The sequence below is a fragment of the Gopherus evgoodei genome, chromosome 2 (genome assembly GCF_007399415.2).
Source record: "Gopherus evgoodei ecotype Sinaloan lineage chromosome 2, rGopEvg1_v1.p, whole genome shotgun sequence".
NCBI classification, from domain to species: domain Eukaryota; kingdom Metazoa; phylum Chordata; order Testudines; family Testudinidae; genus Gopherus; species Gopherus evgoodei.
This window is the reverse complement of record NC_044323.1, coordinates 251,697,865-251,713,111: the sequence shown is the minus strand read 5'-3', so window position 1 is coordinate 251,713,111 and position 15,247 is coordinate 251,697,865. Positions and strand designations below refer to the sequence as shown.

Below are 15,247 nucleotides of genomic sequence, written 5' to 3'. Positions count from 1 at the left end.
GTCCTGTGTTTAAGAAGGATGAATTCAAACTGGAACACAGGCAGAGAAGGGCTACTAGGATGATCTGAGGAATGGAAAACCTACCTTGTGAGAGGAGACTCAAAGAGCTTGGCTTGTTTAGCCTAACCAAAAAAAAGGCTGAGGGGAGATATGACTGCTCTCTATAAATACATCAGAGGGATAAATACCACGGAGGGAGAGGAGTTAAGTACCAATGTGGACAGAATAATAAATGGCTCTAAACCAGCCATCTATATCTTTAGCCTTGAAATGAGATGAAGGTTTCTAACCATCAGAGGAGTGAAGTTCTGGAGCAGCCTTCCAAGGAGAGCAGTGAGGGCAAAAAACCTAACTGGCTTCAAGACTGAGCTTAATAAATTTATGGAGGGGGTAATACGAGGGGACTGCCTATGAAGGCATGTAGCTGATCTGCATCTGCTATTAGCAAATATCTCCAATGACTGGTGATAGGTCACTACATGGGGAGGGCTCTGGGTTACTACAGATAATTATTTCCCAGGTGTCTGGCTGGTGGGTCTTGCCCACATGCTCAGGGTCTAACTGAGCACCATTTTTGGGGGCAAGAAGGAATTTTCCCCTGGGTCAGATTGGGAGAGACTCTGGGAGTTTTTTCCCTTCCTCTGCAGCATGAGGCATGGGTCACTTTCAGGTTTAAACTAGTGTAAATGGTGGATTCTCTGTAACTTAAAGTCTTTAAATCATGATTTGAGGACTTCAGTAACTCAGGCAGAGGTTAGGGGTCTCTTACAGGAGTGGGAGAGGAAGGCTCTGTGGACTGCAATGTGAAGGAGGTCAGACCAGATGATCATGATGGTCCCTTCTGACCTTAAAGTCTATGAGGCACATAGACTCAACCACCCACACGCACACACTCACACTACCTCACTCCAATGAAGATGACAAAGAAAAAGACTTAAAAGGATAAGTTCTGCAAGATCCTGCAAACCAGTGCTACACTGGACTGAGAAGAAACAATCTGTGGTCAATGCAAGTTACAGTGGTGGACAGCCACTGAAGTTTGTATATCATGTGTGCCTGCTTGGTCACTTGCATTGGAGCTATACATACTTACAAGGGGCTCTTGGTAAAGTACAGTGCACCATGGGTAGATATCCTAGTGTGCCATGCACTGCCATCTGGTACTATGCCTTCTGGAAACTCCTCTAAGATTTAATGAGAGCTGCTTTTGATTCATTTTGGAATCCTTCAGCCTTTTGAGAAGTTGAATGAAATAGTGAACAAATTAAATGTGTGAGAATGTGCATCAACCTCTTAAAAGGACAAGAACTTTCTCATTAACTGTGCATTTGTTTAAATCAGAAAAAAAAGACAACTTTTTTGTTTCATTTCTCTTTTTCTGTAGATCTTAAAATTTATGTGGAATTCCACCCCTTCTCTTTCTAACTTGCCTGTTTTCGTATCTGTAAATGTTTTTGATCAGATAGGTGCATTCTGTGCAACAGGGAAAGAAACATTTTTAATACTATTTCAAATATCCAAAGGCTTCACTGCAGACTGAGAACCTGTCTGAATGTATTTTCTAGCAGCAAGCAATTCAGGCTATAGGGCATAGCAAAACCATTCAATTAAAAGATTGCCAAAACTATCTGCCTACATACATCCCATTGACTTCATAGGGAGTTCAATGCAGGAGGGTTATAGGACTACACTCATAATTTTTCCCTTTAAGAAGCCATAATTTGTAGCTCATTAACAAAATTGCTTGTGGGAAACAATGTAAGTTGGGAAGGCAGCGGCGCGCATGTTGTATTCTAACACTTTTCCTAGTAATAACACCAAACACAGGGGCTAATCCTGCCATCTCCACATGCCCCAAAATGCCACTGACATCAATAGAAATATTGTGTGAAGAGGGCTTGCAGAATCAGGCTCAGAGGCAGTAGCTGTTCTTCCAAACAGTAATGTCTGAGCCAAGTAATAACTATTTTAAAACATCAAAACTGGACCAGTCCCCACAAAGAAATCTTTTACCACCTTGACCTCTCCCACTAGTCTCTGTAATGTAAATACTGAACGTAAAAACTTCTACAGTAATAGTGAAAACAGGGTCTTCAATTCAATATATACCAAATAGACAAAATTCTTCTAATTTCAGCACAGGACAGAAGGTATATTTGAATCTGCAGCAACACCAAATGGTAATTTTGGCCTCAAATCTTTGAGACGAGGTGGATCTATTATGGGTAATAGCAGCATATGCTCCTTTCTGAGTCAGTTTGTGTTATGTCATGGGAAGCATCACCAATTAGTAATTAAGAGCATTTACACATCAGCCAAATTACTAAGCTGGGTCCATAAAATATAAAGTAGCTTGACTCATAAGGTAGATGCAGTACTTTAAATAGATGTGAAATTCAACACAAATAAACAAAACAATGAAAATAAAACCTTAAGAAACAAATCAATGTGATAAGTGGCTTTTTTCCCCTTTAAATATGTCAAAGCACCATGTACACTGATAGCCTACCTTTAACTGGCTTAGCCTGGGAGAATTAAAGGAGACATTTGGCCTTCATGGGTCTGTATCAGAACCTGCATGTCCTGAGGAGAAAAGTAGCTGTTTGAAAAGCTGTAAAGCAGCGATGAACAGGCAAAGATTTGGAAAGTCTGAGTTAAATTTTATGGAACAGATGTTGTGTCCCAGAGTTCCATAGCTGCCACAGGCTTTGTCTGGTGTCAGCCCTTTGGTAAATGGGTTTTCATAATGGATTTAGTTGTTAATTCACACATAAAAAGATCTATGTTAAAATAATGATAAGGGACTGTCTTAAATATACAAGAGCCAAGGAATTCAGGCTAAAGGACTGAACTTGACTTTGCCCTAAACTTAGCTGATACAGTATTTCCTAAGTGTTGCAGAATATCTAGTACTGGGTGATGTTACATATTGTGGGATAAATAATGACTGTTTTGTGTTGGAACATAGTCACACAAATCCTATTAGTGCTAATGGTAGCTGTGTATCTAAATCTCCAGGCAGCACACGGAAAGCGTACCCTAATGTCAGCTATAGTACTTTGGCAAAGAGCAGCACAATGCAACACATCCATGAGCAACATCACTTTTTGAAAATGGTAAACAGGCAATCATTTCCAAAAATGAGTGACAGGTGCCATTTCAGGCTTAGTTCTGAATTTCCTGAACACTGGTAGTTTAAGATAAATTGTCCAGAATCATAGCAGTTAGAGATGGAAAAGACCTATTAAATCTCTATCCCTTTACAATATTCCAACATTGTTCTCCTGGGTGTGTATATCTTCCTCCCTCCCTTTATTAGGGGACAGGGCAGAAACAGTATCTGAATGTTAATGGCCACCATAGGATATATTGCTCACAGCTGCTGCCAGGCTGTTGTTATTTATTTACTATATATGTCTCCCAAAAGCATGGTAGGCATCAAAAAGCCCATATGCGATGACATTGTTTCTATTCTGAAATGTTTACAAGCAAATCTGAGACACGATGCACTGAGCAATGGTAACAAATGACAGGGGAATAGGGTGAGAAGGAAGGATAAGGGTTAGAGTAATAAGCTCAAGTGGTAACTCAGTAATGACGTGCACAGCTTGATGGGCCCACTCAAAAATAATTTTTATGATCAGTTGTCTCATTTCGTGTAAGTGACACAGCTAGGGGTCCCGTATACATGCTAAACAAATACTGTAATCGTATGCTTTGGAGCTCCCATTGCTTAAAACAAAATATGGCTAGAGAAACAGCCTGCACTGAATGCTTGTTTTTATTCTAAATGTGGCTAATTGGCATTAATAGCATTGCTGTCACGGGAAGTATGAAGCCTGCTGTGTCTCCTAGGAATTCCAGCTAACAGAAAGAGTTTGGCACTGATATAAATCTCAATGCTAAGCCAAAGCCTCTAATGGTCGATCTGGGCACTACTGCTCACAGAGCTGGATAGCAACAACGAATGGTATTATTACCACGAATGCTGTAGAGTCTTTTCTGGACTAGTTGGTGCTAAATAGTGTCTGTTCATTTTCACCTGCAGTGCTTTACCTGATTAATTAATTTTGATATCTACAAAACATATCCAGCCAACAGCTAGTGGGGAGGTCACCAGCCTGGGTGTCAGGACTACCATTCACATAGATAAGGGATTGCCATATCGGGTTTCTGTTAACACTTCTTACTGATGTGAGTGGGGATTGAGGGTCTTTAAGGGACTGGGCCCATAAATCACCCAGCTAAGGAACACCAACAGAGCTATGTAATTGATAAATAACAACACTCCCCAAATTAATGACTTTGACAGATAAAATCCTAGTGATCTCTCCCATGATTCTAGCTCTGATTAACTGATGACCATCTGTTTTTCTAGATTGGCTTTATATCTCCCACAAGCCCTACTCTCACCTACTTTTTCTCTGACATTTTCTGCACCTTGTACACTATCCTCCACTGCCTGGGTGCATGCCATGAATGGTTCAGTCATTATTCCCTGCTGTTGTCCAAGATGGCATTTGAAAGGTAATATTGAAAGAGAAATGGCTCTGGTCTTTGGGCTGAATGATAGACATATCCTACTTCTTTAGATGATGCTTGTAATGGGTGTCAATAAGAAGTGGGTGGCAGCTTGGAAGATGCACTATTTCTGCTGCCTCTGAAGGTACCATAAAGAAGGTACCGTGTGACTGAAATGAGGAGGCTGTGAGTTCAGTTAAAAACCTGTTTAATGCTTCTGTTGATGAAAGAGCTTATGAACACACCATTTGTCTAAAAAAAGTAACCAGGTCCAAGAAAAAACTATCTCCTTTTTTATTGCAATGAAGCACTTTATAAGCTGTTTAAGAGCATATGATTAGGATCAATGGATGTGTCGGGGAATTTTGCTCATATCAGTCAGACTATATATATATATAAAAATAAAATAACCCACATGCCTTGCAAGGGATTATCAAAGGCAACCTAATTTGGCAGGCACAGGTCATATATTATATATACGTCTTTATTTGTTATATACCATGTCATGCAAAGTAGAAGCCTCTTTAGAAGCCAGTGCTGGGTGCCATTTAAATATACTCCTTTAATAGGAGTATATTCACTTGCATGGGGCTGGATGGTATGCCCATGAAAATGGTATGTAGAGAGATCTATTAGCTTTGATAGCTGTGCTGCACTTCTCTTTGGCACTCAGGTTTTCTCATTCTGCTCAGCTTTCTTTTTCTCAAAAATCTTTTTGTTTAAAAGACAGATTAGATTGATAAAATTATGGGTAAGACATGATACAGTGTTCCCCTCTATCCCCATCCCTTGTTCCCTTGTTCCAAACTAGGGAAATACAACCTAGATGGAGCTACTATAAGATGGGTGCATACCTAGTTGGAAAACCATTCCCAGACAGTAGTTATCAGTGATTCACAGTAATGCTGGAAGGGCATAATGAGTGGGGTCCCACAGGAATCAGTTCTGGGTCCGGTTCTGTTCAATATCTTCATCAATGATTTAGATAATGGCATAGAGAGTACACTTATAAAGTTTGTTGACGATACCAAGCTGGGAGGGGTTGCAAGTGCTTTGGAAAATAGGATTAAAATTCAAAATGATCTGAAAAAAATGGAGAAATGGTCTGAGGTAAAAAGGATGAAATTCAATAAGGACAAATGCAAAATACTCCACTTAGGAAGGAACAATCAGGTGCACACATACAAAATGGGAAATGACTGCCTAGGAAGGAGTACTGTGGAATGGGATCTGGGAGTTATAGTGGATCACAAGCTAAATATGAGTCAACAGTGTAAGGATGTTGCCAAAAAAGCAAACATCATTCTGGGATGTATTACCAGGAGCATTGTAAGCAGGACACAAGAAGTAATTCTTCCACTCTACTCCGTACTGATTAGGCCTCAATTTGAGAACTGTGTCCAGTTCTGGGTGCTACTTTTCAGGAAAGACGTGGACAAATTGGGCAAAGCCCAGAGAAGAGCAACAAAAATGATTAAAGATTTAGAAAACATGATCTATGAGGGAAGATTTCAAAAATTGGATTTGTTTAGTCTGGAGAAAAGAAGACAGAGGGGACATGATAACAGTTTTCAATATATAAAAGGTTGTATATAAAAGGAGGAGGGAGAAAAAGTGTTCTTCTTAACCTCTGAGGATAGGACAAGAAGCAATGGTCTTAAATTGTAGCAAGGGCAGTTTAGGAAAAACTTCCTGACTGCCAGAATGGTTAAGCACTGGAATAAATTGCCTAGGGAGGTGGTGGTATCTCCATTACTGGGGATTTTAAAGAGCAGGTTTGACAAACACCTGTCAGGGATAGTCTAGATAATACTTAGTACTGCCTTGAGTGCAGAGGACTGGACTAGATGACCTCTTGAGGTCCCTTCCAATTCTATGATTCTATGACATATTTAATCAAGGATATTGCATATAGAGAACAAGCAAAAATAGGGAGAGTCTATCATTGAAGGCAGGCAAGACACAAAAAGCAATGACTAGTAAACACAGGGTAAAGTGCTTCCCAGCTCCTGGGAGAGAAAAGAAGGAAGGTTCTGATCCAATCCATAACCCGGAAGAAGAAGAGTCTCCAGAGTGATTGGATGCTGGCCAGTGTGTGTATATATGTGAGGAGGAAAGATAGAGAGTGAGAGAGAGGAAAGTGATGGCCGATAGGTAGGTGGAATTGTAAGGTCTTTTGTTTTCTGTATGCTGCACCTTTACATTTCTAAAAACTCTTCCCATTTGTAGATTTCAACAGCCATTTTGTTCTCAAAGCTGATGGAGCCTATGCAGAGGGGCAGTATTCCCAGCTACCTGTAGTCACAATTCACGAGTCAAGCCTCAAACAATTATGAATTAAAAATCATAAGGGTTATTTTTAACTAAACATTAGATTCTTTTTATTTCCCCATTGATCTTTTAGACTTTATGGTCCACTTATGTCAACATTTTAGCTTTTCTCTGCAATTGTGAAGGACTGAAACATTTTTTTTTCTAAAAGAAAGCTGAGATTCTCACCTAATCACAGGATTCCAGGAGCTGAGGCTTTAAGAAAAAACATCAGATATTTTGAGACTCACGGTAAAATTGCAAGATTTGCCAAAACTGTCAAGCACACACACTATGCTCTCTCATGGTGGTTTTACTTTTACTCTTTCTTGCTTGTGGTTTTGTTTCATTAATCTAAAATAAACCAAATAAAGTCATATGTTTTTCCTTCTGTGTGAGCATCACATATTAAAGAAAGTAAGCAGGGGCCTGCTGGCTGGCTGACGGTGTGTGGCTGGCTGGAGTACTGGACTGTGAATACAGTGCAGGTGCACCCCTTTGGTTGCTGGTTCAAGTGCAGCAAAGGTTGGAAGTGCCACAGTTATTACTATCTGATAGATGTTCAGGAGCCTTTAGTAACTGGAAGAAAAACAGAGGCCAAAATATTTCCCATGTAATTCAATACTGATATATACCTTTGAAGTCATTTACCCTTGATGTGTAAAAGTGAGTGTAAAATGCTACCAGCTCAGCATGGCAAAGTGTTGCACTCACTTTGCCTCAAAGAAAATGCCTTCACAAACTGAAAGGCACGGAAAATGAGTCTGTTTGCCTGAAGGGGCCAAATTTTCAAAGGGATCTCAAGCTTGCCTCCTTTTATACCATGCACAATGTTTGGTGTATTTTTCCTTATCTGTGCAAATGAGAGAATATATATACATATGCAAACTCCCTTAGCATATACAAACTGCATATAGGTTTCAGAGTGGCAGCCATGGTAGCCTGTATCAGCAAAAATAAGAGGAGCCCTTATGGCACCCTAGAGACGAACACATTTATTTGGGCATAAACTTTTGTGGACTAGAACCCACTTCATCAGATGGACGGAATGAAAAATATAGTAAGCAGTGTGTGTATATATATATATTACAGCACATGAAAAGATGGAAGTTACCTTACCAAGTGGAGGGTCAGTGCTAAGGAGGCCAATTCCATCAAGGTAAAGTGGTCTATCCCCTATTGCATATACAGTCTCTAGCATCTGCAGATAGAAGCAACAGTGCAAAGAAAATGGCACATACAAATGACTATGTGCAAACTGTGCATGAATAAACAGAGGCCACATTTTGAAAGCCTGGCCCAAGATTTCTGTGTTTGGTTATTTGGAGGTAGAAAGAAAGATCTATCAAGAGAGTTTCCTTGCAACCCATGAGGAAACAGATCCTCTAGATACAGTGCAACTTTTCTATATCCTTAATAAGATTTAATACATTATGAGGCTAGAGAAGGCACCATATATCATTACACAGTGTTTAGGACAAAGTGTAAAACCTGTTAAGTATTGAAATAATGAGGACATTTTTCACTTTCCACTTGTAAATTTCCATGTTTCAATTTATTTCCATATAAATGTATTGTTGCATAGGCTAATACAAAATATTACAAACAAAAAAAAATCCCAATCAAATGTATTGTACAACATATGGGAATGTGCAGATTATGTGATCTTTACTAAAAATCCATCTTAATGATGAAAGCACCATTTAACATCCAGACTGGAACTGCACTCATTCATTTATTTATGAGAGAGCACTTTCTGCAGAGAGGGAAGTATGCTTCCCTGCATAGGAGTGCATTATTTTCAAGGCATTCGGTATGTTCAACAATTCATTAATTTATTTTGGTAACCAGTAAATGTCAAACAATATCCATACATACTATTGACACATGAAGGTTTTCATTAAACAATGAAGATATCTTTCCTCATTACATTATATATTTATAGCATATAGAGCTGTCAAATAAATTATGGCAAAGCAGCTAAAGCCAGACCTTGTGACACTTGAATCATAGAATGAGGGCAAATAACCTTTAAAATGAGAGATATATGATGAAAATTAAGGCCATTTAATTTGCATAAATATAATGTTAACAATCTTCCCCTTATTACATATTTTATGCCTAATTTATAATTGTCCCCATGTTTGGTTCTTAACACTGGTTTTGAATATTATTTTTTTTTAATCTTCACTTGCTTTGTTTTGGAATGAGCGAACTGCTAACACTTTAAGAAGTAGAAGCTGATACCTGCATTTTAAAAAAGTGTTGAAGGACACATTCTAAGAGGGGAAAATCATAATTCAAATTATGGGGATTTGGAATTCATGCCTAAAAAAGGATACAGCAAAAAGTCAAATAAATATAAGAGCTCTGAAAATACTAACCTCCTCTTGAAAACAAATACAAGTCAATGCCCTCCTATAAACTGACACATACCAAAACTCTTAAATACTGTACTACTGATTTTCGTAAGCTAAATGAAGTCTAAGTTTACTGCTTTGAGATTTGGGACTGCAAAGTTGGGCATCAAAATTAATATTTAGACAACTAAATAAGTGACCTTATCTTTAAAGGTGCTTAGCATCCAAGGGCCTCCCTTGCTTAATTTTAATATGCCTCCTTTACTTGTTTAATAGTAAACATGAAGTTTCCCCTAGCCTGTTGACCTCAGCTCCCTTTGAAATGCCTTTGAATGGGAGCTGAGGGAATTCAGCACCTCGCAGGATAATGTCTTCACTGAGACTGCAGGACAAACTTATTTATCCAAACCTCACTTATCTAAAAACTCTATTACCTAATATAGTGGCAGGTCCCCAGGTGTTTCAGGGGTGTTCAGATAAGGCTAGAATATGAAAAAGTGACTGTCTGGCTCAATAGGCACAATAACTAAGTCCCTTCATTCTGCTGGATAAAATTCACCCATGTGCAGTGGGCCAGCACAAGGCCAATAAACCACTAAAAGTAAGTAAATAGTGTATAGACTTCATACTGACCCTCTGAATGGGGGTGAATTGCACCCACTAAACGCTGCTGAGTCAGCTGAATAACTTTGGGGAAGCTAGTTTGCAGTCTTGTACTGAAGCTTATGAGCACGTATGTCTCAGTTCTGCTGCATCCTGCCAGCTGGCCTTGGGGAAGACAGATGATAATCTATAATAAAGTGAAAGTGTTGTGCAGGTTTCCTTTGAGGATGAGGACTGATATATCAGACACAGAGTGATCGCTTTGTGAAAAGTATTCACCTACATGAGATATGATGTTTTTGTCTTTTATCATTTTCCTGTGTGAGTTCATTCAAGAGAGTAGTGATTGTCTGGTTTCACCCATGCAGCTGTTATTGGGGTTTTTAGTGCACTGGTTGAGGTACACCATGTTGTGATATGCATGTGTAGAACCCCTGAATCCTAAAAGGTGTGTTGATCATTGTAGCAGTGGAGATACGCCTGCAGGTTTTGCATCTGCTGTTCTGGCAGGGTCTGGCACCACTTTGAGTTGATGTGTCCTGGTCTGTGGGCAGCTTACTTCTGATGATGAGCTTGGAGAGGTTATGGGGGTTGTTTGCAGGCCTGAAGACTTCCTTCAGGATGAGGTCCCCATCGAATGTGGGTCATAGTTGTTAAAAGACAAATGACAAAAGACAAAAACACCCCATCATCTGTGGGTGAACATTTTTCACAAAGCGATCACTCAATATATGACCTATCAGTACTCATCTTCAAAGGAAACCTGCACAACACTTTCAAAAGATGAGCCTGGGAGCTTAAATTCATAACTTTGCTAGACATTAAAAATCATAGTCTTAATAAAGACACTGGATTTATGGTTTATTACAACAATGTGTAACCCACTAATCTCCTTTATATCCTATGACTACAGGGGTGCTAATGGGCCACTTCACCTTGAATGGTCCCTTAAAATATGCGCAAATTACTTATGTTAAGCTATCTGTTCAATCTTGTATTTAGCTCTGACACTAAGGGCATGTCTACACAGCAATTAAAACCCTGTGGCTGGACCACGCCAGCTGACTCAGTGTTGTGAGGCTTGGGTTAAGGGTCCCAGAGCCTGGGCTGCAGCCCAAGCCCAAATGTCTACACTGCAATTAACAGCCCCTTAGCCCGAGGCCCACGAGCCCAAGTCATCTGGTATGGGCCAGCTGCAGGCATCTAAACTACAGCAACATACCCCCTGGGTATCTTTCCCAGACTTGAAGAGCTCTGTGTAGCTCAAAAGCTTGTCTCTCACCAACAGAAGTTGGTCTAATAAAGGATATTACCTCACTCACTTTGTCTCTCTAATATCCTGGGACCAACACAGCTACAATAAGACTGCATACAGTAAGGCATTACCTTAGTCTCACTGAAAATAATGAAATGGAAATTATTTTGAAAGAGGGTAGTTCTGTGTTGAATTCTCTGTAGCAGAATGTTATTCATTAGCACCTGTTATAAGAGGATCTTCTAGCTATGAAGAATAACAAGGAGAAATGACCATTAATCCTACCAAATGTTTTCAAATGAATCTTATGCAGAAGATTTCAGGGAGTTTTAACAATAAGGGAAGTTTGAAGCATGTTTGTTGTTCCATTATTAAGATACTTCAAAAACAAAAAATGTTCTGATGCTGAGTGCTGAATTTCTTAAATAACCCTCTTTTTAAAATTATCTTCTAAGTTAAACTCATTAATCAATTTATTTTAAAGTTCTCAGAAAATGCACTCTGTACTCAAAGAGTACATGCTGCAGTTTGGGGGAGGAGATGCTGCATCTTTCATAGATAAAGAAGAGGATCAACCTCTTGCTTATGTGCAAAACTTAACTACAGAACTACAAGTGGTCCTTCCACAATTAAGGGTACATTAAATAATAGTTTACAAAGAGTTAATAAATTATTAGTAGCTGTTTTAGTAAATAATTAATCAATTGTTACAGACTGTTATAGAGTTCAACAAGGTAAGAGGTTGCTTGCAACCATCTAGAACATTGATCTTCCACTGATGTTCTTACAACTACCTGTAGAATATACTATTCATGCCTGTAACATGCTTTTAACATTTATTAATCAACCCTTTACAAACCATTTATAAATGCAACCTTAATGAAGTCTGACTAAGAAACTTCTGACCATCTGCAAGGCACTAAGGGAAACAACTCCAGGATTCCCCTACATCCTGTGAAATACAGAATTATACACCTCCATTTCCCAAAATCTTTATTAATCAGGTGAAGGGACAGAACAAAAATGAGGGAAAAGCCATCCTTGGCATGGACATGCAGAGGGTCGGGAACCAGTGATACTCCCTAGCCTCCTGCAACACATACATCTGCTGGAGATAACTGGTTGGAGTTGGTGTAGCAGGGAAAGTCTAGCCAGACTCTGCTGCCAGGAACTGGCTGCCTGGACTTTGATCTTACCTGTTCCCTTCCATCTGAACAGGGCAGCCTGACACTACCATTCTCTCTGCTTTGCCAAAATGACTCTTAGAAGTAATGTGTCCTGCTCGCTTTCCTTTCATGCCCCCTATCCCTTTAAGTCAATGGGGGAAGGAATCCACAGCTCGAAGTGAGGCTGGGAGAGTGGTGTCGGGAATATATGCCCTCCCGTTTCCTCTTGCTTTCTCTTTTTTAAGTAGGCTCATGCTGGGCTATATAACTTACTGGACCCTCACATTTTACTGCAGTTGTTTCACAGATCAACAAATACCACACGATACCTATAACCATAAACAGCATTATCCAACATATTTCAAGATACATATTTGAACTGTGGTTTCTTGGACCCTTTTATGTAAGCGCATTTGTCTTTTATTCTGTGTGTAACTCAAATACATAAATATATAGCAGCACTGTATGTTGTAAATGTTTTTGGAATAATCTTCCTCTGTATTGCACATTGTTTTCAGTTGTAATGTGACTGTCACAGCTGCTTACAACAATCTATAACATATTGCAAATTTTAATGACACTCCAGTCAGACCTCAAACTAGTAGAACAACTTTGGGCTGACTGAAACAAGAAACCATTGTGGCAAAAATGTCATTTTTCCCTGTTTTTTAAGCAAATTTTAAAAATTTGATGAAAAATTATGTTAAAATCTCAAACCTTTTGTGATTAAACGCAGAGCCAGCACAAATCTCAAACCGAGTTCTCCAACAGGTTCATAAACCTTTTGGTGTGCCTCTTCTGAGGTTTGAGTGACTAGTCCCTCAGTGGGGCTATCTCTCCCTCGACATGAGATGCCTACCCCTTGAGGTCCATACCTGTTGCCCTCTTCTTCCTTTCTCCTTCCCCACTTCTCCTGGTTGTCTCTACACTGCATATCATGGCCATTTGGAACAGGGAGAGAGAACTCAGATGATTCTGGTCCAGAAGGACAGATTCCTAACAAGCAGCAGCACTTGAACTAAAAGAGAATTTCCTTTAACTGTAAACAGGTTAGCGCCAATAACAAACACTGGAGCAGCTGTGATTCCATCCAGTAAAGGAGCAATCAGATATATACACACTATCCAGTACATTACAATATAAATGAACTACCTGAAAATTAAATAGTGGGTGCTGTCTCTGTGATGTGGCACCAATAATCTCTTGGGAGAGACAGACTTCAGTACTTCTGACTAAACAGCAAATCAGTAAAGTGTAAATAAAGCACTGAAGGTACCTCAGACTAGCTACAAAGAGTCATCTTCCCTTATTTTGCAATGCTTTGGGGACTTAATTTAATGACACTAACATTTACCTTTAGAAAGAAGGAACTAGATAACACACAGCTATCAGTGCACTCTAGTAATCACTTCATTTTTTAATCATAAGATTAATAATAAATTAGGCCAATTTCTCAATTTTACAGAGGGACAGATTACACTGTACACTACCCTACTCCAGCGCACACTGATTTACTCCAGTAAATCTGGCCCAGAATTTACAAGGCCAAATTTTCAAATTGCTGCCCCAAAAATGTTCATGCATCTGCTTCTATGTACAAGACCCACCTTTACATGTGCACCTGGGCAGCTGAACAGACCATTATCCCACCTGCGCAGTGGGCAATTGCTCATTTACCCACTAAAATATATGTCCTGCATGTGGAATTTTAGGCCTATTTTTGAAAATCTGCTCCATGATATGATGTTTTGGCTAGATCCTCAAGTGGTGTAAATTTGTGCACTTCCATTAAAGTCAATGGAGCTATGTGGATTTATACAAATTGAGAGTGTGGCCCATAATATTCTTGGGCTTGAGACTGTGTATTGAGCCAGAGTCACATATGTATGCAGACTCCACACGCATCGGTGAGGATCAAACCTAGGACCTTTAGAACCAAAAGTAAAAGCCTCTTCTTCCACTTAACTAAAGAACTCCTTTGGTTTAACAAAATAGCAAGCTGTAATAGTCACTGGCACTGGTCTCTGGAGGGAGACATGATAACATGTACTAAGCCAGTATATTCTTTGCACATCCAAAATTCCCATTGATCTCCCATTAGGCATTAAATAGTATACAAGGATTAAGTCTGCAAGAATTGCAGGACTGGGTTAAGTGCACAAGGTTATACAATATGATATTGCTATTGCATGGGTTTGGTTTTAAGAAGAAAAGGATTAAAGCAGATATTTGAAACAAAATTGGGTTTTGTAAATGGCATGCTGCATATACCGCACCAGTGACTACAGATTATTTGCAAAAGTTCATAATGTCTTACTCTTCCATACACAAAACTATAGTTGTGTGCTACAAATTAAGTTACTATAGAATGAGCTAAAACAATATAAATCACTGTAATAAAAGCTTGATATCCCATGTCTGCTTTCTAATATTTTGTATCTAAATGTGTACAAAAATACTATAAATATCCACAATAGAACAATCCATTGTATGAACACTCTCTCAGCAGCAGTATCTGAAGAGAACTCTTTGGCAGCATTGATGTCTATTAAACATATTTGGCATACAAAATACTACCTACATGATCTCATGAAAAAAGATGTAAGGAAAAGCAATGGTGTAGTTCATTCTGTATGTTAGCAGATCAAAACAGCCACCCTGCGTCATGTAGACTTCACACTTCACTGTGATCATTGAGTTTGCTGAAATTCTAAAATTGAAGAAACAGAAAGGTTCACCGTATTATCATGTATTACCAAATTATCATCCACATTGTGAGTGCAAAGCACACGAAACAGTAGGAAAGCAAGTACCTCATTTAAAAATCTACATCAAGCACTGCAAAGAGAGAGAAATCCAAAGTCTATCCAGCTCATCCTCATTATAAACAAAACGACGAATGAGCCACAAGCCTTTTGGCATCATTAATGAAATTCAGACAGTATGACGTTACTGCTGGAAATCAGATATATGTGGAAGAGCCTTGATATTTCAGAATGACAGAGTTTGACGTGGGAGGTAACCATTATGCC

The 15,247-nt window shown here is 39.1% G+C and overlaps 1 protein-coding gene across 4 annotated transcripts in view; it reads right to left on the bottom strand.

Moving 5' to 3' along the window:
• Window positions 1-11,097: 11,097 nt before the first annotated feature.
• SLC26A7 (solute carrier family 26 member 7) overlaps window positions 11,098-15,247 on the bottom strand; it is a 157,429-nt gene continuing 153,279 nt past the window's right edge. For all 4 annotated transcript variants that reach the window (XM_030553435.1, XM_030553434.1, XM_030553436.1 and 1 more), the window contains one exon: window positions 11,098-14,925. In XM_030553435.1, the coding sequence (XP_030409295.1) occupies window positions 14,890-14,925 (36 nt within the window). In that variant the 3' untranslated portion in view covers window positions 11,098-14,889. The remainder of the gene's footprint in view (window positions 14,926-15,247) is intronic.